General features: G+C 35.8%; 1 protein-coding gene and 1 non-coding gene across 2 annotated transcripts in view; one reads left to right on the top strand and one right to left on the bottom strand.

The window, feature by feature from the left end:
• The window catches only part of Smp_144430 (formin-like), a gene marked incomplete at its 5' end in the record, with an annotated part of 63,257 nt that overhangs the window by 11,671 nt on the left and 27,980 nt on the right, over positions 1-23,606 (top strand). Inside the window, 5 exons of the mRNA XM_018791198.1 lie at positions 2,994-3,104; positions 8,900-9,151; positions 13,330-13,690; positions 15,542-15,833; positions 23,074-23,377. Coding sequence (XP_018647344.1) covers positions 2,994-3,104; positions 8,900-9,151; positions 13,330-13,690; positions 15,542-15,833; positions 23,074-23,377 — 1,320 coding nt within the window. The remainder of the gene's footprint in view (positions 1-2,993; positions 3,105-8,899; positions 9,152-13,329; positions 13,691-15,541; positions 15,834-23,073; positions 23,378-23,606) is intronic.
• On the bottom strand, positions 22,221-22,289 carry Smp_tRNA_00066_Pseudo_TTG.1.1. Its single transcript has one exon. It is a non-coding gene (tRNA).

Raw genomic sequence — 23,606 nt, forward strand, 5'->3', positions numbered from 1 at the left:
TTCCAGCTATTTATTTTCACATTTAAATCATCGAAGTAATCAAACAGTAGTTCATGCCTTATTCAATCCAAATAACCAATATCAACTCCAATGAAACAAAAGGATTTTCGATTCGAAATGTGTGTAGGCGGGTGTACGTGATTTTATGTGTTTTTGTATGTTTCTAAGGTTTATAAATATGACTCAAACCAATTACATTGAATACTGTTTAGCATATTTAAAAGAAAAAAGATTAGTTTTTTTAAAGATTGTAATTGTATAAAGTTTTAGTTATTATTTTGTTATTCTTTTTGGGCGGTTAATTTATTACTCACCATAGAAAATTTTCAAGCATTATCGTCTAATTAATATTCTATTTGTCTAACTTCATTGGTGCAACTTTGATTACATTCGGAACAATTCGCATTTCATACACACTATAATGTAAAGTACACATTAATTACATAAAAGGATTTTAGTAGTAAATCCCTTTCATCATATTATAGTTTACACAAATATTTCCTTTTTTTTTCTTTATCTCCCTCGAACAATTTCTGATCACAGTAATTATATTACATAAGCTTTCTGCCCCCAAATGCCCTGGTACGGCTGAGAGTAGGGAGAGTCAGCTCTCCCTCTCGAAATGCTCTCACATGGCCACGCGCATATAGCCTCTGCCACACAAGTCCTACTCCCTGCCTTCTCGCACCACAGGTGTTGTTTACAAAATTGAGAGGACGAAAAGCGAATGTTCGGGGCTTTAGACGGGTTGGTGGACATGGAGAGTCCACCTAGGGAAGTTGGAAAACCCTGATTCCAAACCAATGGTGCACATGGGCTCCAGTATCCTGAGGCAACAAATGACGTATGAATCAATTGTTGGTCACCGGCTACCATGGGACTGCATCTCCTCACGATGCTCCACTGCCTTGTGGGTTAGACCTTTAGGTCAAAGGCTCGGGGTGTGACCCCCCATGAAAACCACCTGCTTCAGTCTGGGCACCCGGACAGTATCACAACCCTCACACAGTGTGACGCATATGTATCTGGTGCCCTTTAGTACCAATATGTATGTGTTTAAATAAATAAAATAAACATAAGTTTTCTAATGGATTTCGTTCACAGTAGCTGAAGTTAATTTAGCGATTAAATATTTCTTACGTTTCAAAAACTCTTCTTATTTTTTCATTGTAATTATAACCATATGATGTAGTGGTTCTTTCTAAGGAGGTCATTAATGAACCTCTCATTTAACAGTCTAATCCACTAGACAGTAAAACGATATCGAAAGGTTCATTCACAATGACCAAAGTAGCCCCATACTTTGTTTTTTCCCCTTAGGATTTTAGAGCCCACGTACATGATTAGTTTGCAATCAGGGTTTTCCAACTGTTAAAAAAATATTTTTCATATTCATTAATTTAACTTCTTGACATCCGATAACCCATTGTTTATTGTCTGAAAATATGCTATCGATGTAAGTGGGGGAGGGTTAGAATTCTCAGAAAGACATTAGAAGCACATGGACATAGCATAGAATTTTTAAGAAAAAGCGGGGACTCAATTGTACTTTGACATTTATCATTGGTTTGTTGTACGGTAAATTTTAAACAAACAAAAATCATAGTTATCTATGTAAATAACAAAACTGAGTTTCCAATAATTTTCACATTATGATTCATTGTGTTGGTATCTTTACTCTTATATTTAAATTGTTTACATTTACCACGACGCGCTATACTGACTAGTATTGGGGATGGTTGGAAGAAAGTTAGGGGCGACCAAACCAAAACGTAGCATCTGTGCTTGAAGTCACTAACTTCTAGTCTGAGCCATGTTGGCAGATGCAGACTACTTGGGTGGGGTCCGCGCGGCTATCTTAACCAATAGTTGGAGACTCTAGGTGACATGACTCAGAATCGATCACAATGGCGTAGGTGTATACACTCTTTATCTTCTCTTAAACCTTGAGATTAAAATTGTTTCATAATTTTCTTCCTTCCTATAATATATCCTTATATACAACCTATCTTTTATATATTACCACCACTAAATTGACTACTTCTATGAATCCTGTGTTCATCTTGTTGTGCTAACGAGGTATGGCAACTTGGACCGATGCATATATGTGCCTGGTCCTACGTTGTGACTGACTGACTGAATCTATTCATCTAAATCTTTTCCTTTTTAATAACATTTATTGAAAACATTTGTAAGTAATAAATTCTTTTTGTCACACTGACAGTATTGTAGAGTATTGGATTTGTGATTAAATCACCTGACATTCGATTAACATGTCATAAGTATGAACTCATTTTTCCTTTTAAATGAAATAGAGCAATCAGTTAGATTCATTAGTCTTTGCGTAAACACTTTATTTATTTATTTGAACACATAAATATTGATACAAGGGGGCACCCAGATATATATGCGCCACACAAATCTCATTTGATTTGTGTGGGGGCTATGATGCTGCCCAGGTGCCCAGACCGAAGCAGGTGGTTTCTTAAGGGGCACACCCGGAGACTTCGACCTAAAGATCTGATCCACAAGGCAGTGGAGCATCGTGAGGAGATGCAGTCCCATGGTAGCCGGTGACCAACAATTGATTCATACGTCATTTGTTGCCTCAGGATACTGGAGCCCATGTGCACCATTGGTTTGGAATCAGGGTTTTCCAACTTCCCTAGGTGGACTCTCCATGTCCACCAACCCGTCTAAAGCCCCGAACATTCGCTTTTCATCCTCTCAATTTTGTAAACAACACCTGTGGTGCGAGAAGGCAGGGAGTAGGACTTGTGTGGCAGAGGCTATATGCGCGTGGCCATGTGAGAGCATTTCGAGAGGGAGAGCTGACTCTCCCTACTCTCAGCCGTACCAGGGCACTTGGGGGCAAAATATATTTTAAGTAAATCAATTTCTTCATATATAAAATCATATTTTGAAAATATTATTTCTTATTTCATCCCAATTATTTTGATGTAATAATTATTTCTTTCCTTTTTATTTTTCAGGTATCTTGTATGCAGTTTTTCAATATAGTTGTACATTCAACAGATGACATAATGTTAAGAGTGTATTTACAAGAAGAATTTAAACATCTTGGATTAGTTAATTATTTATCGGTATGTGTATATTTTTATGTGTATTTCACACAGTTCTGTGAAAATTATTGTTTTATTTTACGAGGACGATTTTCATTCACAGTTAAGATCGGTTAATGATAATCTCCTTATTCAATGTTAAATGTTCAGTATAATATGAAATTCTCTGCCTACAACAAGTTCCTTTTACTTTTCGTGGATCCTACTATATATTATAAGCATTTTTACAATAATGCGTAACCTGCATGTTGAAGAGCATAGGTGTTTGGTTAGGTTAGCGCTTGTAGCGCGATAATCCTCTAATATATCTGTTAAATACGATTTTGTGGAGCTTTTGCACTTTTACTTGCTTGTATAAATTATAACGTACCTGTGTTTCTTTCTACCAAAAGACATAAAATAGGAAAGGTGTGAATTAGTGGGAATTAATAGAATGAATAAATGTTTACAACTGAATAACCAGAACGATAATAATGTTGATTATGCTCTATCTCTCCCTCTCTTGGGTTTTCACTGTTTCGTCAACTGATATCAGTATGTGATAGAAATGTTTTCGGAAATACAATCTATGTGAGTGACATAGTTCAAAATCAGTATCATTAGGGCAGATACACGTACTCGTTGTTTTCCATTTCATCTTGAGTTCTAAAATTATATTACAAAATTATTTGTTCCTGTTATATCTTGTGGCCTGTGTGCCCTGTTTAATATATAAAATGACGATGCCGCCTATTAGAGAGCAGTGAATTGTCGATCGGACCAATGACACACGAAACCCGTACGAGCAGTTTAGAGTACGTATCGGTCCTGCTTTCTGTCTAGCCCAGCCAGTTAAGTGCAGAACACCAATAACAGCCTCTGCAATATGAATCATTTATTTCAAACATACTGGGTTTATATACTAATCAAACAGACCACATCGTACCATAAAATAGAAAATAACATTTATACAAGATTCAGCCGAATGTGGCTGTGAATGTGGGAGGCAGTAATTAATAGACTGGGTATAGCTCAGGAACGGTAAATCATATAACAATAGTTCATGGGTCAAAATAAAGCTTATAACAAGAGGGGCGCGAATATGAATAGTTTAGTCAGTTAACGGTTATACAATAAAAATATATGTATCATATTGTTCCATAAATAGTTCTCAAAAGTTACCATTCATAATTCTCTTCGTGACATAACAGTTCCACGAATTCATTTCTCGTCAGTCGGGTTATCTATACCTGACATTTTATATTACCACTGTTACTGTCATTACTTCTGCTAATCTTCGTAATTTTATCTCACTGTACTGATATGATTTGTCGACTTGAACTAATGAACATATATGCTAGATTCTATATTGCTTATAACCGACTATTTGCACAAATGTAGCTGATATTTTGTCAACACTAAACAGAAAACGACCCTCTTACAAAGTTTTGATTGTTTTTTCTTCGTTTAATTACACTTGTAAGCACATATTTTATCCATTACTTGTATTTATAGACTTACTTACTTACTTACGCCTGTTACCCCTCATCGAGGAGCATAGGCCGCTCACCAGCATTCTCCATCCAACTCTGTCCTGAGCCTTCCTTTCCAGTTCTTTCCAGTTAACATTCATCCTTTTCATATCTCCTTCTATTTCCTGGCGTAGTGTGTTCTTTGGCCTTCCTCTTTTCCGCTTCCCTTCACCATTCCAAGTTAGGGATTGAGTCGTGATGCACATTGGTGATTTCCTTAATGTATGTCCGATCCACATCCAACGTCTTTTCCTAATTTCCTCTTCAACCGGAAGCTGGTTTCTCCTCTCCCATAAAACGCTGTTGCTCATAGTATCCGGCCAATGGATGTTGAGTATTTTGCATAGACAACTGTTTATAAATACTTGTACCTTCTTAACTATGGATGTAGTAGTTCTCCAAGTTCCAGATCCATACAGTAAAACTGTGTTGACGTTTGTATTGAAGATTGTGACTTTGAAGTTAGTTGAGAGTTGTTTTGAGTTCCATATGTTCTTCAATTGTAGAAATGCTGTCCTTGCTTTGCCAATCCTCGCCTTTACATCTGCATCCGATCCTCCTTGTTCATTAATGATGCTTCCCAGGTACGTGAATGTTTCCACCTCTTCCAGAGTTTCTCCATCAAGTGTGATTGGGTTGGTGTTCTCCGTGTTGCATTTGAGAATCTTGCTTTTTCCTTTGTGAATGTGGAGGCCTATCGATGCGGAGGCTGCTGCTACATTTGCTGTCTTCATCTGCATTTGTTCGTGTGTATGAGAGAGGATGGCTAGGTCATCTGCGAAGTCCAAATCATCTAATTGATTCTGAGAAGTCCATTGTATTCCGTATTTCCTTTCAGATGTCGAATTCTTCATAATCCAGTCAATCACTAGAAGAAAGAGGAATGGGGAGAGTAGACAGCCTTGTCTGACTCCGGTCCTTACTGGGAGTGCATCTGTCAGCTGTCCTCCATGCACCACTTTGCACTGTAGTCCATCGTATGAGTTTTGGATAATGTTGACAATCTTTTCAGGAACTCCATAGTGTCGAAGAAGTTTCCATAATGTTCTCCTATCCACGCTGTCAAACGCCTTCTCATAGTCAATGAAGTTGACGTATAGTGATGAGTTCCACTCAACTGATTGTTCAACGATGATCCGTAGTGTCGCAATCTGGTCTGTGCATGACCTATCCTTACGGAATCCAGCCTTTTGATCCCTAAGTTCGGCGTCTACTGCGTCTTTCATCCGATTCAGCAGCACTCTGTTGAAAACTTTTCCTGGTACTGATAACAAACTGATGCCTCTATAGTTCTCACATTGGCTCAGATCTCCTTTCTTTTGTATCTTGATGAGATATCCTTCTTTCCAGTCCGTTGGCACTTGTTCCTCTTCCCAAATCTTCTTGAATAGAAGGCGAAGCATGTTTGCAGTTATTTCAATGTCTGACTTCAGTGCTTCTGCTGGTATATTGTCAGGTCCTGCCGCCTTCCCACTTTTGATTTGTCTGATGGTCATCTTGACTTCTCCGGTCGTTGGTGGAGTGACATCTATTGGAAGGTCAGTGTGGGCTGCTTCGATGTTCGGTGGATTCAATGGGGCTGGTCTATTCAGCAGTTCCTCGAAGTATTCTGCCCATATTTTCCTCTGTTCTTGAGTCTCAGTGATTGTCTTCCCTTCTTTGTCCTTGACTGGTCTCTCTGGTTTGCTATATCTTCCTGCCAATTTCTTCGTTGTATCATATAGTTGTCTCATATTCCCTTCTCTTGCAGCTTTTTCCGCCGTCGTTGCTAGTTCTCCCATGTATTTCTGCTTGTCTGCTTTAATGCTTTTCTTCACTTCCCTGTTTGCTTCTGCGTAGTCTGCTTGTGCTTTGACTTTCTCTGCTCGTGTTCGTCTGTTGTTAATTGCTAGTTTCTTGTTCTTCCTTTCTTGAATTTTGTCCAGGGTTCCCATAGAGATCCATTCCTTGTGATGATGCTTCTTAGGACCAAGAACCTCCTGACACGTTGAAGTTAGTGCTTCTTTTACCCCTTTCCAGTTGTCCTCCAAAGTAGTTTCTTGTTCTTTCAGTAGATCCTGTAGAGCCTGGAACCTGTTGTTGAGAGTTATCTTGAATTCATGGAGCTTGTCAGTATCTCGAAGGAAGGCTGTATTGAACCTTTGTAGTGCTGTTTGTCCATTTGTCCAGTGTTCCTTTAGCTTCAGTCTCATCTTGGCCACAACCAGCTAGTGGTGATCTGAAGCTATGTCAGCTCCTCTCCGGGTTCTCACGTCTTCCATTGATCTTCGGAATTTTTTGTTGATACAGATGTGATCTATCTGGTTCTCTGTGGTTTGGTCCGGTGAGATCCATGTAGCTTTGTGTATGCGCTTGTGTGGGAATATTGTGCCGCCTATAACCAATTTGTTGAATGAACATAGATTTGCAAGTCTCTCCCCATGTTCATTTCTCTCTCCCAGTCAGCCCATGTCGTCCAATTATATCTTCATATCCTGTGTTGTCTACTCCAAATTTAGCATTTAGATCTCCCATCAGGATGGTGAGGTCCTTTCGTGAGCACTTCTCCATAATTGATTGCAGCCTTTCATAGGACTGATCTTTATCATCGTCGTTGCTATCATTGGTGGGTGCATAACATTGGATAACATTCATTGTGATCCCTTGCTTCTTTGTTCTGAATGATGCTTTGATTATCCTGGGTCCATGAGATTCCCATCCCACAAGTGAATTTCGTGCTTCTTTGGACAGAATTAGAGCAACTCCCTGAGTGTGTGTAGCATTTTCCCTTCGTGACCGGAGTACAGCAGCATCTCTCCTGTACCTAGCCTTTGTTGTCCAGTTTGTGTCCAATGGGTTTCTCTGATTCTGAGTACTGCCAATTTGTATCTTCTCATTTCCATTGCTATTTGGCTGGTCTTTCCTGTCTCCCACATTGTCCCGACGTTCCATGTACCTATAAAGAGTGTTGCTCTGGTTGTTAGAAGGGGCATCGGTCTCGTGACTTCCGAAGAATTTCGGCTTTCATCATGAGACGTCATAATTATTCCTTCAACTCCCAGGGCAGAGTTTAAATGGTTTGAATTATTTTTCCTGGTTAGCGTTTTTTTAGCGAGTTAGCTTTTCTACGGGATGGGGTCGCTAACCTCATGCCCGAACCTCCTCCTTTACCCGGGCTTGGGACCGGCAGTAACTCTAGAAGAGCTACAGGCGGAGTTTTGTATTTATAGATAGTTATGTGAATTAAACGATCTTATACAACGATGCATAAAATCAGGGAAACGGCTTTTTCTTAACTCTATGGCATTTATCTTGGTCTATATTTAGTAAATGCTTCTCTCCAAATCTCTCGAGATTCCATCTTCGTATTTAGTTGCATGTTGGATAGCAAAATAACCAAAAATAGCCAAAATTTCACTACTGAAAGCCGATTGTCTAGTGATGTAGTGAGTGACGTTATTGTCAAAATTAGAAACTTCAACATTATCGATCTGTAAACATTACATTTTTCTACCCTGGTTTCTTTAGTCCTTTTACAGACCTTATAACTCGTGGCCATATGAACTCGTCGGAGTTATTTTTAGTACAAGGTCATGACATTAATTTCTGTTATATAACACTAGGTTATTTGATATTTTTGTAATAATATCCCTTATGCAAATATAAGGTCATGTGTACAGTAAATGGGTTAGAACATTGATATCTTTCGGATATTAGGTTATATTTATTAGCTATAAATATTATAATATTAATTGGAATGTTCATAAAATTAACAGTGAATCTGTCAATGGGGGAATAATTGTGAAAACAGAAAATCCGTACCCTTGTGTAATTTGTATCTTATAATGTTACTTATCATTAGGATATGAATTTGTACATCTTACAAATAATTATTGCTTTTATAAAGAAATATTAATTTTATCTACCTTCTGATTAGTTAAGTCCAATAGTAACTGTTACCTTCATGGTGGGTTTTAATGCCAAAATTCTAGATCACGTAGCCTTTAAGGCTCTACATTGTGATTACATTTGCTGAACATTGAGAGATAATTCATATAACATGTTAACATTAGTCTATCCCTACCGAGTGTTAAGTAAGTTAGTTTAAACAACTGAGGAGTTCAGCCGCGGCCTATATAACTCAGTGGTGTGTCGTCTATAACTGTCACACTGCTTGATGCTAGTTAAAATCCCAAGATAAATCATGTGGTTATTGCTTTCTGTTATTTTCTTTCAACTACTTAAAATGGTCTTGTTAGTTTTTTTTCTTCAATTAACTCTTTTACTCTGTGATAAATTGACATTTTATCCATCTTTTTATTACAGCGAATATACAATCAATCCGGTGATCGTCTTCTACGTCAAATAGAAGCATATAATGATAATGAAGTAGATGTTGCAGTATTATTAGAAGATTCACAAATGCGTGATATATTACAACAAGAGAAAGAACAAGCAGAATCAGATCTGATCATTTTACAAACTCGTACAGCAACAATTCAAGCAGAATATGAAAATAAATTATTACAGCTTCAACAAAACATACAAGCTTTGGAAATAAAAAATCAAGATTTGGAGGTAAACATTATATATATATGTATACATAGCGTATTCATTGAACACTGTTTCTAAATAATGAGAATATTGAAATATTATTCAGTACTTATCGTATTTTCTACCATATTGATGGTTACAAGTGATCTTTAGATGTTCTGAAAATTTAAGAATATATTACCAGGGTATGCACTTTTCATCTGTCTATTTAGAAGGTTGAATTATCAGGATAGCTTATTGACAGTCCTACAAAGTTGTCAGTTTATACATTTCATATCAATAATGCACAATATATCAAATTGTATTATAAAACAGTGAAAGTGTGTTTTACAATATTTCATGAATGGGGATCATTAATATTTGAGTACTTAATATTCCCATGATGTCGTGGTATGAAAGAAAGCTGCAAAGGGCTAGCTTCTGTTGGTACTTCATAACTCCCTGGCTGGGGTCCAAGAGATGGTGCAACACAGTGGCTAGAGACGTTATCAGATATGGCTCAGAATAGAAGCCAGTGGCGATCCTGCTGTAACCTTCTTTTACTTTCTTCACAAAGAGTGGTTATAACTTTCTTAACTGAAAGAGTCTTCTGGTTGTACATTTCAGTTCCCCCCATCATTACTCTTCTCTTTTGTTTTTTTTCCATTCTATTTTTTTATATATATGCATCTTACCCCTTTCTCTTCCCATTCTCATTGTTTTGTGTGGCGCATATATATCTGGTGCCTCATTGTACCAATATGTATGTGTTTAAATAAATAAATAAAATAAATAATATTCCCTTTATTTATATTCTATCGTTTACTAGAGACGAACTTGAACTGTTAAGTTAGCAAGTTATTAAATAATTCTAAATATCCCCATTATATTCTCTTTTTGTAAAATCTGTCTGTACATATTTCTTTGTAGCTATGTTTGGCGAAAATATTATTAATGATTTTATAATGATCATATGCTCACTAGTGACTGGCTCCATTAGGTATTTCCTGGAGTTCTAGTGAGAAGCAGTAATCAGTGGAGTTCAACCAGGTCTTTTGGGAGATATCACTTCACTAAAGACATTGGTGAATGGTTGCTCAATTTCGTAGATCGGTTAAAGTTAGACATTAACACCGTTGGATGTCGGCCGGCTCAGTGGTCCAGTAGTTAAGCACGCACGCGCGAGACTGATAGGTCCTGGGTTGGGATCTCGCGAGGCGAGATCGTGGATGCACTGCTGAGAAGTCCCACAATAGGACGAGTTGGCCATCCAGTGCTTGCAGGTTTTCCATGGTGGTCTAGCTCCAATTGACTCATGATTTCAACTATATAAAATTACTAAAATCTCCACAAAACCCCCTTCTAAAAATTTTATTTCATAATTTAAGTATTGTCAAATGTTTCTCAATCGTTTTTTTTATTTATTAAATTCAAATCTCTACATACCTTAGTAACATTTTACTTATTACAGCCAAATTTATTCATTTTGTTGTTTTTAATTATTATTCTATTCACTTACGTTTTTCCCTGTTCCAAATAAATAAGCTAACCAACTAACTAATACACATAAACGTCTAGAAAAAATCTATCGGAGTTTTTTTCATCCTGAATTTCTTTTTTTTCCGTTTTTTAAAATTCCATTTTACCGATTAACTAGTTTTTTTTGTATGTGAAAAAACATCAACCCCCTTTTTGCCTTTTTGGAAAATATCCATTTGAAGGGAAAGGCACTGGGTTCGAGTCCCAGAGTGAACATCAACTCTGAGATGCAGGTACATCCAGCTGACGAGTCTCAAATAGGACGCGCGTCCAAAATTCCACTGCAAGCTACTATCCATCTTTGCTTATAATATCCATTATAGGTTTTTTTGAAATTTACAATAGCACATATATGTACTGTGCATAGATTCGACTTGATCCAATATATATTCTCGCCATATGTGTATATGAATGATTAGTTAGTAGTATTTATTCCCATATCTCTCTCAATCAGATAATAGATTTATTGATTTTGACCTCTTTATGGTCGACTGTCTAATCTAAATTTGTGTCTTTGCTTTTTCTCTTTTTCTTCCTTCTTTGCGTTTCATTTTTTTTTCTATCTCATTTATTTGATTTTTATTTCAAACTGTTGTTTGTTTAGTTTTCAAAATCTTATATTGTATGACATGGTGTAATTGTTTCTATTCCATAATGCTGTATAACACACTGAATATAACAGTAAATGTAATAATTAGTCAATGAAATTATTATTGGTGCATATATGTCAATTTGACTGTTAAACGTTATTGTTAGAGAAGGAATTTATTGGATGATATATGATTATCATTGTTTAAAACACATATGGGTTTGTTTATGTGAAGCTGTATGTTATGAATCATCAATTATTCTTTGTTTTTGTCTTCTCTTTTTCCTTTTACTTTCCCTCCATCTTTTTTTTCTCCAGTTTTTGTACTTCATGTGGACAAGTAACTGTTTACTTTGAAAAAAATTTCAAATAAGCTTTAAAAATAATGGGAAATGGACTATGGCTATTCGATGATAAGTCTCAGTAGCTGAGTTGTCTGTCTGTTCCACTATCTTAAGATTATGTTAACCACCGTTATATAACTGATAACGACTTCATTTCTTGTAATTTCTATCCACTATGAAGTAATCATATTCCGTAACCTTAACTGTTATTCTGAACCGGAAAGTTGATTGTTTACGTATTTCATCCCAAGACAGGGCTGAAGAGTAACTCGTAACCGACTATCCGCATAGATTTTATACTTCGCACCATAAAGATTATGAAAAGACGTAGCAGTGGCAATCTTTTTGGTTCGTCCAAAAATGATTAATCTTATCGAACATTGAAAAGTACATTGTCATACTACGATTCAACATTATTCGACGGTAGATAAAGTATCCATGCGCCTGTGAAACACATATTCCTCATGGAAAACGCAAGCATTAGAACTGGTCATTGTTTTTTTCTGAAGACAAGCACCTAAAAAATGTAAGAAGTCAATGAATCACGTTTTTACATTGGGAAAAACTAACTTTTAACAGCTCTTCATTAGTATTATTATATTTTAACCGATATCCATCGAATTGACTATGAAACCGATATTACATTAATAGCATATAATATTGCTGTTTGTTATACAGTGATTTTCAATTTACTGTAAGTACTCGAGTATTTGAAGCTACACTCGTGAATGTAGAGTTTGCAGACGGTGTTGTCATAAAAGTTGATCAAGAAAAATTAAAGTATTTCAAAACCTCTGTGCTGAAAACTAAAGGTTTTCAGTGTTTCTCACCTTGGAAATGTGGAATTATTGTTCCAAGTGTCATTTGATATTTAGAGTCTAACTAGTCTACTTACATGAAAGGTTGTACCAACACCCCAAAAGTTTGTAATAAACAAAATCACAGTACCTAAACAAAAGGTTTGGTTTAACTTTGGTCAGCTCATTCCACCTATGATAAGTACAGTGAGTTTTAATCCCCTATGAGTAAAGTCTGTAACATGAGTAATAGATGGTTACAAGTTTTTATTATCGTTGTATTCTCAGCATCTCCTTGTGGGTAACTTTGATTTTACTCGTGAAACACTGAGTGATATATATATTTAATCATTTTGCAGTTATAAAATTAATTGAAATTTGTTTTTCCCTTGTGATCAATTATTCATTGGTAATCTTTATTTGTTTTTGTTATACTTCTATGTATTTCATTGAAATCATGAACCGATTGAAGTAAGACCAATATTGATTCCCATCACGAGACTCTTCAGAGGTGTTCACCCATAATCCTACGCGTATGACTCGAATCCAGGATCTTTGGTCACACACATGAAAGCCTAACCTCTAGACCACTCAATATCGGTCTAACTTCAATCGGTTCATGATTCCAAAGAAATTGAACAATCTATAAAGCGCCATCATATTCGTTATATGGAGTGATAGGATCATCTTATAGTCTTTGTGTATTTAGTTTATATTAACCTTAAACATACGTCTACGCATTCCAGTATATTAATTTCATAAGGCAAGTTAAAAGTCTAGACTAGTTTCTTGTTCTAAATTTTTGTTCTAAATTTTTATTTTTGTTTAATTTAACCATTTTCTAATTCGATCGTTTCTCGCTTTTGTAATTATATATATATATATATATATATATATATATATATATATATATATACTGCTGCTGCTATTATTACCTATTCATTATCATTGTAGAATCAGTGCACTAACCAAGATGGTCAACTGTCTACACTACGTGCTCAACTATTGGATAAAGATAAAAGCACAACAGAACGTGAGCGTAATTTACAGCAACGACTACGTGAACTAGAAGATACTTTGAACACAGTTAAAAATTCACAATTGAAATCACAGATACAAGTGAATGGCATAGTTGATAACTCTATCGAATCGGTAAACACAACAAGTGTTATTTCTTCTGGTGCTAATGCTCCACCACCACCACCTCCCCCTCCGCCACCACCCCTGCCACCCCCACCACCATCTGCAGGTGGTATACCGCCACCACCACCTCCTCCCCCACCGGGAATGGGTGCAATGGTGCCCGGTGCAGAAGGTCAGTTTTGTTTTGTTTATCGTTATATTATTTTAAATTTCTAAAAATACTGATGTTTCATTGTTCGCTTTACTTATTTTTCATACTATTTTTCCCATTAAGAAATTTGTATGATTAGTGTAGGAGAATTTGTAGAGATTGTAGTATTTTTGAAGTTTAAATCAAAAAGCAATCTTGGTTAGACCAATAAATACATTGAAGCACTGGGCAGTCGTTTCGTCCTAATATGGGACTCCTCACCAGTTCGCATCAACGACCACACACACAGTAATCGGACCCAGGCTCTTCGGTTTAATGTTCAAACACCTGACCTCCAAACCACTGAACCGAAAACCAACGGTATTACTGTTTAACTTCAACCTATTCACGATATTGTGCAACTATTATCCATTGCGTGTGATGGATAACTGTCTCCCACCCGACAAGGATTGAATTACGCTAGTCACTCTAGAAATCCAGGAGTTATAGCTTGAAGCTAGTCGCTAGCGAACACAGAAGTCCAGACATTAGGCGTCCGCACGCGAAGCCGAAGGTCCTGGGTCCGATTTCCTCCTAAGATGTCGTGAATGCCCACTGCCAAGGGCTCTCATACTGGAACGAAACGGCCGTTTAATTCTTGCAGGTATTGATTAATGGTCTAGCTAAGACCAGATCGTGATTCAAATTTTGAAAATTCGTATCAAGCAAAAACAATGAACTTAGTATAATATGAGTTTACTTTTGCGGATTCATTTAAACTATTTACAACGTCAGTCAGTCAGCTACAACGTAGGACCAGGCACATATATGCAAATTTACAACGTAAAAATAATAGTACTCAATTTTCTTTATAAAACAAGACAGTGTACATACTTTTTATCATAATATCAGAAATTTATTCTTATTTATTTATTTAAACACATGAACATTAGTACAAGGAGGCACCAAATGTATATGCGTCATGCCTCGTTATTCGATTTGTGTGACGTCTGGCATACTTCCTGGTCTCACAAACCGAAGTAGGTGGTTTTCTTTGGGGGGGCCACGCCTCGGGCCTTTGACTTAAAGGTCTAACCTACAAGGGGATGGAGCAACGTAAGGGAATGCAGTCCCATGGTGGCCAGTGACCAATAACACGTTCATGCTCCATTTGTCCCTTTAGGATCCTGGAACCCATGTTTACCATTGGTTTGGAATCAGGATTTTGCAACTCATAGATGAATCCTCCGAAACCCACCAGAAAGTGGTCTTATCAATAAAGACTATTAGATCTGGAAAAATTATAAAATATACACTTATGGTCGGATATCTATATCTTAGAAAGTGTGAATATTCTTGAAGAAAAGCCAAGGATACACGTTGCTAAAAAATTAACGACAAAAGTTATGTGACGTCAACTGAATAAAAGAGTTTATTATAAGACCGAAATAATTGGAGCTCAGATAGAATCTACGAAAGAACAAATAAGTCGAATTTGTAATTATCATCACAAAATAAGGTGTCACGGAACTAATTTTCAGTCACCAGGACAGTGCAAGACTGACAACAATATCCTTTTGAATACATAAATTCAGTTTGAGCCTTTTAGTAACAATGACCTCGGCAAAATTTAGTGTTTCTGAAGTCGTTTATATAATTTTGAAATGTCACGATTATCCACTATCAAGTAAATGACGATCGATTGCACTGCTTGTCGGTATAAATGCATGGTGAAGCATAAAAGTAGGAGTGATCAATCTGTAATTGAGTTACAGTTACTTTTCACTTTAATAACTAATGAGTTATATTCCGTTTAAAATATATGGCGCGTATGTTTCTTTTAGTCTTTCATCGTTTTCTAATTCTCCATTTATTCTTTCATAATTAATATAGGTGTTTCCATAAGGCCACCCATACAAACTCGATACAAATTACCGTTAGTTAATTGGGTCCTGTTGAAAAATCAACAACTTCGTGGTACGATATTTGTTGGCATGAATGATGAAGCTGTTTTGGATGCATTGGATACTGAGAAATTTGAAAATCTGTTCAAATTGTCTAATCAGTCGGTGAATAATAGTAATAAATCGGGTGTAAATAATCTAGCCAATGGATTAGATCAGAAAGACAGTCGAATAAGTAAAAAAGTTGAGAAAAAATCTTTAATGGATCCAAATAGACATCGGTATGTGTTTTTTATGCTTCGCCTGTTTTCATTGTCCATTTAACTAGCTTTATTATTATTATTATTATTATTATTATTATTATTAGCTAATCTATACAGTTATCACTTATGTCATGTATGTCACACTTATCTACTAATGAAATTGGAATATGTTTCCGTTTTATCGCGGATTGGTTGAAGTTAAACTTGTAACACATTGGTCTCCGGCTCAATAGTCTAAAGGTTAAGTGGCTTCTTCAGGACCTGTAGATCCTAGGTTCGATCCCTGCTATAGTCATGGATGCAGACCTCTAAGAAGCCAAATATTGGCATGAAACGGTTGTTCAACGCTTCCTGGTTTTCAATAGTTATCTGACTAAGAATCAGTCCGCTATGTAAACTATGTAGTAATGACTCTGTTAACTATGTTTCGGAATACAATGGAGACATTTCTTATGATCATAGGCTTCTGTTAATATAAATTAATGTCATTCAGCAGTCATACTAGTATTGCTAGGGGCCCATTCTTCTTTTCTTTACTACATTATTTAAAATTATTAGATTAACAACAAGTTTTTTGCTCATTTTTGTAATTTTCGGTTTTACCGGAGAGATATAAAAGTGGTCTTCTCTCTCACCTATAAAATATTTTACAGCATCTATATTGTAAAAAGCCATTAATTAATTTAAGTAATTAACCTTGTGGTCGAATTTGTTACGTATAGTTGAGCTAGAAATTGAATGTACTGTGCCTGAAGGTTAGGTGAAGAATACTAGGAAAAAATAGTAAATTGGTTGTTAACATTTTGAACCTTCGTCTATTGAGGTGGTATTCATTAGAAAAAGAAAAACGTTCTGATTGATCTCAATCTCCTTCAAAATATGTAGTGGTGTGGTACGGGAGTTTCATACTTGGTGACATATTTACTGGTGAGATCTTTATAGACTTACAGAGGATTCAGTCAATTTGTAGCACATGTTCTATGTCCCCTTAATTATAATAGATCCGTATTATGTTCATTGGTATATTTATGTTCTGTTTTTACTTATTTCTTTCACTGGCGCTCGAGTTCTGATTGTGGGATCATATCTTATTTAGACTTTATGCATGCTTGAATCAATTTCTTAGTAACCATCTAATTCGTGGTATAACAATAATAATTACCTGCAGTACGGAATAAACTATGCTACTTAGATTTGATTATATTTTTTGGAAAAAAAACTAATTTCGGTTGTTCACTAAACACTAATCAGCATTATATATACAGCTACAGTAAGTTTGGTAGTTTAGTAGTTACAATATTCAGATTTCTATCGTCGATTTCACCCGTTCGAGTTGCGCCACTTCACCTACTGTAGTCCTTGTAGATAAGTAGGATTACCAGCAGTGACACGCATATACACGGAAAAAAACTCACGTTTACTCGTTCACAAAGGTAGATTCACTTACCAATGAATCAGAGCTCAATATGGGCGTTTCATGTGTAATTTACTAAAATTTGAGTTAATGACTTTGTCATTGCAAAAATACATGTTAGAATTTGACTGTCAGTATCAAAGCAAGATATTCCGGATTTTAATTTTTAGCTATGATGATCCGTAGTGTCACTATTTGGTCTGTGCACGACCGATCCTTACGGAATCCAGCCTGTTGATCTCGAAGTTGGGCGTCTACTGAGTCTTTCATCCAGTTCAACAACCCTGTAGTAAACCTTTCCTGGTACTGAAAGTAGTGTGTTGCCTCTGTAGTTCTCAAATTTGCTCAATTCTCATTTCTTCGGTATCTTGATGAGATATCATTCTTTCCAGTCTGTTTGTGGCACTTGTTCTTCTTTCCAAATCTTCCTGAATATAGTGTGAAGCATGTTTGCAGCTGCTTCTATGTCTGACTTTATTGCTTCGGTTGGTATATTGTCAGGTCCTGCTGCTTTTCTACTCTTGATTTGTCTGATGGCCATCTTGATTTCCTCGGTTGTTGGCGGAGTGACAGATATAGAAAGGTCTGTAGATGCTGCCTCGATGTCCGGTGAATTCAATGGGGCTGGTCTATTCAACTGTCTCATATTTCCTTCCCTTGCATTTTCCATTGTCGTTGTTAGTTCTTTCACGCATTTCTGCTTGTCGGCTTCAATGCTCCTCTTCACCTGCTCTTTTGCTTCTGTATATTCAGCTTGTGGTTGACTTTCTCTGTCCTTGTTCGGCTGTTGTTAATTCTGTCCTTTCGCGAGCACTTCTCCATAATTGATTGCAGCCTTTCATAGAACCGATCTTTATCGTCGTCGTTGCTATCATTGGAGGGTGCACAACATTGGATAACATTCATTGTGATCCCTTCCTTCTTTGTTTTGAATGATGTTTTGATTATCCTGGGTTCATAAGATTCCCATCCTACAAATGCATTTCGTGCTTCTCTGGACAGCATCAGAGCAACTCCCTGAATGTGTGGAGCATTTTCCCCTTTGTGGCCGGAGTATAGCAGCATCTCTCCCGTATCTAGCCTTTGTTGTCCAGTTTGTGTCCAATGGGTTTCTCTGATTCTGAGTACTGCCAAGTTGTATCTCCTCATTTCCATTGCTATTTGACTAGTCTTCCCGGTCTCCCACATTGTTCGGATGTTCCATGTACCTACAAAGAGTGTTGCTCTGGTTGTTAGAAGGGGCATCGATCTCGTGACTTCCCAAGTATCTCGGTTTTCACCATGAGACGTCATAATTCTTCTGAAAGTAAATCTTACAGGTCCCAGGATAAAGTTTCAGTGGTTTAGATTGTTTATTCTGGTTAGCGTTGTTTTTAGCAAAGTTGTTTTTTACGGGATTGGAATGATGACCACATCCCCAGTTCACTTCGGTTTCCCGTGGCTTATCGGTTAAGTTTATTATGTAATAACCTAAAAACTTTAATGCATAGATTCTCATTCATTCAAAGTCTCTTTATTTCCTAAAATCTACACTAAATAGGAGGGCAACTAACTGATAAAATTGTCAGATCATTCCATGAGAATATTATTGTGACCAAGCGTTATAGGGTAGATGCAGACTGCCTTGTTGGTGAAGCCGATGGTTGTGGACCGTCAATAGCATCGCTCAGAATCACCCTCTTTAAGACATATATATACTGTTACTTACTTCATATGTCTACCCACTTTCGTACAGAAGATAACTTGTCTAATGTAGATTAAGACCTTGACGCGATAGGCCGACTGGCCTAACCTTGAGGCTAGTATGCGTTGTGGTCAGGTTAGTCATTTATTTCTTCATGTATCTTTTTACACTAATCTGAAATCGGGAACCAGATCGAAATTGGGAATAAATCAAATGGTGTTCAGTTGACTTGTCTTCTCTCTCGCGCGTGCTTGCTTCAGCCAATCAGGTGATAGGATAATTTTCGTCTCTACCCCAAGCAGTTGATCTCACTTCTGAACTAACGCATACTAGCCTCAAGGTTAAGCCAGTCGGCCTATCGCGTCAAGGTCTTAATCTACATTAAACAAGTTATCCTGTTCATGAAAATGTGTAGAGATTTCGAGGACGTCACATTTTGGATCATAGATTAGTGTAAAAAGATGTATGAAGAAATAGATGACAAACCTGACCACAACGTTCAACAATTTGAAAAATACAATTATGTCGAAAACTAAGGATCAGAGTAGAAAATATTGCACAAATGATTACGTTTAATTTGCCATAGCTTTGGTAGAGAAAAGGCTATGACAGTGAATCATACATCAAACGAAAGCTTATGATCTGTAGAACGGACTAGGGACAAAGTGAATGTTACTATTTTACAAGGTTTAAATTAAGTGAAATAACGTTCCTAAAAGTAGCTTCCGTAGTTTATCAAGGCTTCTTGTTTCTCTGTTCACATCACATTCACTTTTTATCTTCGATTACATCTTGAGTTCAAAAGTTATCTTATTTTATCTTTTGTTTCACGAATTGATTCCTCCACGTGGTATAATAATCTATATGTAACATTTTATGTTTTTACTGCTACTTTCATTACTTTTTGTGATATAATATTTTCCTTCATAGTTTCATCTCGCTGTACTGATATGATCTGTCGTCGCAAATCCATGTTCTGCTTTGCCTAATAGTGACTGACTAATTGTTGCAAAGTTTTGACATATTCATGATATAAACCGAGCCACGAAAACCAACTCTTTAAGTTTATGGGGAAAAACGTGGTAAAATTTTCAATTTAGGTTTCATTTATTCACAGTTAATATTAGTGCATACTACTTTTTATACGTAAACAATCGTTTTAAGTACATACAATATATATGAATACTATGGATTTGCGTGTTTGTTAAAAGGACATTACTGTGGTTTAATGTTTTGGTCAAATAGTGCTCCATCGATCTATTATTATAATATTACTATTATTTACTCGTATATATGTGCATTGTGATACTAAAATTTCAGCGTCAAATTTATTAGTATTACATACAAACAGGATATATACATAATAAATTATTAATAATAATAATTGTACTATCCATTATGTGACCGTCATAAATGTTTTCCATGATTTAGTGAAATTGTATCAATTAAAGTTACAACTGATTAATTCAGTCATAAAAAAAACTTTTTTTGGAAAAAGTGTTCCTATTTAACTATGTTTATTGAACTCCATTGTGTATTACTAGCTTAATGTATCGTAATTAAAATGTATTTCATTTCGGTTTTACAATTCATAGACTGATGTATCATGAGCTATCTAATTATTGGATAATTGGTTCTGCTGTGTTTCATTCTGGAACTATATGATTTTAACAGTTTTGTACTCAACTTTTCTTACATTAGATTGAAATGTGAATCTGTTATTACTGACATTTAATCTTAGAATATGGTTAGGGATTTGAACTTTCGAGATTTTTCAAACTGAAATGAAATAGTAAGCAAGGATGGACAGCGGCTAGCGGTGGAATCAAGTACGCGCGTTTCGTCCTATTCGGGACTCGTCAGCTGGATGTGCCTGCATCTCAGAGTTGATGTCCACTCTGAGACTCGGACCCAGTACCTTTCGCTTCAAACACCATCGTGTTATCCACTCAGCTACTGAGTCCTAGATTCCACTGCTAGTCACTATCCATCTTTGCTTATAATGCTTGTGAATTAAGGCTATATCGAGGCAATACGCACAGTATGCACATATGCCAATTAGAGACTGACCAGTTACAGTCTTAAACATCAATGGGAAGATTCAAACAAACAATACGAAGTGAATTTGAAATGAAATAGTTGTTTTCAAATGCTTCTCTAATGACTTCTCTCATTCCTCTGACTATCTGGACACTGAATCTATCGTAATATTTTTTGTGCTATTTTATAAATGCGTTAAAGTTTTAAAGAAACACAAAGAATTATAAAATTCTGACTCAGCAGTTGACTATTTGTATGCAATACACCAGTATAAAGTTTGGTACAAAAACTCGTTCCCTTTTTTCTATAAAACTTAACGATTTCATTAATGATTGGAAATATTTGGCACTTTGTGTTATGTTCTTGATCAACAATAAGCATGTTACTTGTTGATAGTGTGTCATTTGTTGCTAATTGTTTATATGGAAACAATTAAAAACCGGAGAGATTTTGTCGAATTTATGAATCTGTTGCCATTGACAACCGCTGCCATCCTACTTTCATCGTAATTATAAATTCATATATCCCAGGTCTATATATAGTGTACAACCAACAGTCTCAGTGACTCAAGATCACATTTATTAGTATGCATTATACTCTGTTCTATAATGTCCAAATGGTTCAAATGGTTGAGGACGGAATAGAAGAAGCTTTCGCTTAACGGGCTTCCGTGTCTAATAGCAGTGGATTACCAATACCTCCAGGCAAGAACCTAGGTATATTAAATATAATAGAGGAAAAAAAGAATTTGGTAAATCATAATAATATGTCCTTAAGAATAAGTCAAGTTTCCTATTAAAGGACTTCAGGGAAGTCGCTTGGACTAGCTCAGTTGGCAGCGAATTCCAGCATTTGACAACTCTTACGAAGTAGAATCTTTTTCAGTAATTCATACTGAAACTCTTATAATTATTTGTGATATATTTCCACTTATCATTGAATTGTTAGGTAATTAATAACGATTTCTTATTTTGTACTAAAACTTTTTTAATTAAAATTAGTGTTTCAAAAGTTCAACTGTCTAATTGTTCTCGCAACTAAGGTTATTTTTTTTATTATGAGCTATGGAAATAATGTTTATTATCTCAGGTTTAGTGAAACGTGAATTTCTTTCTATCAACAACCAATACCTTTTTGATATGAAAACTATTATATAATACAATATAGAGTTAAAGATGGATAGTGGCTAGCAGTGGAATCCAGGACGCACGTTTCCTCCTACTTGGGACTCGTCAGCTGGATGTACCTGCATCTCAGAGTTCATGTTCACTCAGAGACTCGAACCCAGTACCTTTCGCTTCAAACGCCATCGCGTTATCCACTCGGCCACTGAGAGTTATTATACCAATCGTTTATTTTCTTCTCTTATTAGCTCAGTCATAGTAAATGTGAAAGCTAACACTAGTTTATGTCACTATTCGCATCAGTGCATCTTAATTGTTTATTTGACATTAACATATGTCATAAATCTTACTTCAACGCGTGTAGTTTACTGTTATTATGTTGAATTTGGCAGCTATAATTGATACGTCTTTTGTATAAACTTTCAAACATGGTTCCCATGTATATTTTAAGAGTTAATATATATGGTTAGTCATTGAAAATTGTACTCTTGACCGTCTATGGTAAACAGACTATGTATATGTTCAGGCTATTCTTCTTGTGTGTAACGTAACCTTGTTTATATAAACCAATGATTATGAACAAAATCTACTGAATTTTGTCTCAGTAATATAAATAGTCAACTCAGTGCTTTTTCCTTAGGGTGTAGAACATTGATTTGTTGGTAAGTTATCCTTTGTTTTTACATACTATCATCAGTAAAGTTCTTGTCATGTATTGACCAGTAGTGTTTTTGTTTTAATGCACCAATATTTAAGTTTAGTGAAATCTCTTTCATACAGTTTTTTCTGATTAAAAAATATGTGATATTGCCGTACAGTGGTAGATTTTGTGTAACACATATCACAATATTCAGGTATGTAAAACGATCTGTATACTAGATCACTAAGTTGAATCGACCACCAAGTTAATTCGCTTTTTTTAAAGCAATTCTCGATTCAATTATACTACTAATAACACCACTCATATCTATGTCCACTTTTTTTGTTTCATTTCAGTTGTATCGGTGTTTTATTACGTTATTTAGAATCTGAAAAATATACACCAGAACGTTTATGGAATGATATTAATCGTTTAGAACTAGGTCAAGATGTAACAGATCGTATTTATCATCAATTGCCAACATCTGATGAAATGAAAACTTATTTAAATTATGAATTCACTGAACAACGATCTATTGATGATTTAACGGATGAAGATCGTCTTTTATTACATTTATGCAAAGTTGAACGTTTAGGACCTAGATTAGAAATTATTTTATTCATGAATTCATTTGAAGATAATTTGAATGTAGTGAATTCGGTAAGCAATTTATGTCTTTAGATATTATATTGTAATGTCTAGTACGATGTCAAGCCACAAAAATATACATAGTATCTAAAGCAATAATTTTAAAAGTTATGAGTGGAACTTGACTACGGTTTCATTACTGTGTTTATATAAATTGGAGAGTTTAATGATATAACATGAATTTGTCTGAATCCACTTTTGATTATTTGATCGCCGCCCAACGTTAGCTGCTACCTTAACG

The sequence above is a fragment of the Schistosoma mansoni genome (genome assembly GCF_000237925.1).
Source record: "Schistosoma mansoni, WGS project CABG00000000 data, supercontig 0237, strain Puerto Rico, whole genome shotgun sequence".
NCBI lineage: Eukaryota > Metazoa > Platyhelminthes > Trematoda > Strigeidida > Schistosomatidae > Schistosoma > Schistosoma mansoni.